Below are 1,900 nucleotides of genomic sequence, written 5' to 3' on the forward strand. Positions count from 1 at the left end.
ATTCACAGTAGCAAAGACTTGGAACCAACCCAAATGTCCATCAATGACAGACTGGATTAAGAAAATGTGGCACATATACACCATGGAATACTATGGAGCCATAAAAAAGGATGAGTTCATGTCCTTTGTAGGGACATGGATGCAGCTGGAAACCGTCATTCTCAGCAAAACTATTGCAAGAACAGAAAACCAAACACTGCATGTTCTCACTCATAGTTGGGGATTGAACAATGAGATCACTTGGACAAAGGGTGGGTAACATCACACACCAGGGCCTGTCATGGGTTGGGGGATGGGGGAGGGATAGCATTAGGAGATATACCTAATGTAAATGACGAGTTAATGGGTGCAGCACACCAGCATGGCACATATATACATATGTAACAAACCTGCACGTTGTGCACATGTATCCTAGAACTTAAAGTAAAATAAAAAATAAGAAATTTTAAAAAGACTTAAAAAAATAAAAATAAAGATAAACCAATGTACTTTATGTTCTTAGCCCCCACAATTTAGCCTAAATATTTGCCCTGGCATGCTTATACTGGTCCAAGCAAGCATTAGGTCATAGCCTGTTACTCTTCCTAATTTGAAGGTGCTTTTACCTTTCTCAGCATTCCACAAGTTACTTCCTCCTTCCTTTGTTCTCCTCTGCCTGTGCTTTTTAAAAAACATTCTAAGTTGCTAAACAATTGGGAGAAATACAGAATGTGAGGTCCTGTTTCAGCCAATGAAAATCGGACACATCAGTAGAAAGGATGCATCAGGTTATAAACGACCCTGTCTCCTTTTTTCGGTGTATTCTTGTGGCAAAACTGCTGGCGAGTGTACCATTTCTGAAAAAAGTAAAAATGGCCTTGCTAAGAAAATTAATGTTCAAGTGCCATTTCTTTATGGCTCCAGAGAACAAGCATTTCTAACAGCAGTATGGACCCTGAGTAACTCAGGAAGAATTGGTATCTCTGTAAAGAGGCAGAAGAAAATGCTGAGTGGAGGTGCACCACACTGCACATCAATGCTTTCCACATGCAGCTATTAGGGTCTTAACTTAATTGGGCTGCTATCTGCATAGCTGGATACTTACTAAATTTAGTCATACTATTTTTTATCAGCTAATGGAATCTGTTACCCATTAATTTTATACATTTGCTTGTTTGAAAAACAAATCTTTTTTAAATTCACTCTAAATTGAGACTACATTTACAATCTTCAATTTTTCAGTGTTGAAGTAAATCAGAGTAGAGCAATGTGTGTATATGAGGTGCATTTTCCTGCCTATCAAAATTCTTCCAGCTGGGCACAGTGGTTCAAGCCTTTAATCCAAGCACTCTGAGGTCAGCAGTTCAAGATGAGCCTGGGTAACATGGTAAAATCCCATCTCTACTAAAGATACAAAAATTATCCAGGCATAATGGTGGGTGCCTGTTATCCCAGATACTTGGGAGGCTGAAGCAGAAGAATCGCTTGAACCAGGGAGGCGGGGTTAGCAGTGAGCTGAGAACACACCACTGCACTGCAGCCTGGGTTACAGAGAGAGAATCCATCCTTCATTTACTTGGAAACCCTGGGAAGCCACCTATAAAATATTCCCTTTAAATAGTTTAGCCAGGAGTTTTTTTTTGTTGTTGTTGTTACATAAATTAACCCATTTATTATAGGCCAGTGATGTCTCAAAGAGTAGAAGAGCGTCTACTGGTCTTTCAACTCCTTCAGTCTTCTGATGGCGGACTTTACCGTGACAGCGGAAGTGGTATTGTATGTCCAGGCACCGCCGGCCACTGTCTTCATGCAGGAACCACAGTGCCAGATCCCCACAGCTCGTCTCTTCATCTTGGTTTTGCCACAGAAAGAGCAAGTGTACTTGGCGTGCTGGCTGATTTCAATTTTCTTCACCATTTTC

General features: G+C 40.7%; 1 protein-coding gene across 1 annotated transcript in view; it reads right to left on the reverse strand.

Moving 5' to 3' along the window:
* Window positions 1–1,628: 1,628 nt before the first annotated feature.
* LOC105505196 (putative 60S ribosomal protein L37a) overlaps window positions 1,629–1,900 on the reverse strand; it is a 493-nt gene continuing 221 nt past the window's right edge. Inside the window, exon 2 of the mRNA XM_011932982.1 lies at window positions 1,629–1,824. Coding sequence (XP_011788372.1) covers window positions 1,690–1,824 — 135 coding nt within the window. The 3' untranslated portion in view covers window positions 1,629–1,689. The remainder of the gene's footprint in view (window positions 1,825–1,900) is intronic.

The sequence above is a fragment of the Colobus angolensis genome, unplaced genomic scaffold (assembly GCF_000951035.1).
Source record: "Colobus angolensis palliatus isolate OR3802 unplaced genomic scaffold, Cang.pa_1.0 Scaffold99, whole genome shotgun sequence".
NCBI lineage: Eukaryota > Metazoa > Chordata > Mammalia > Primates > Cercopithecidae > Colobus > Colobus angolensis.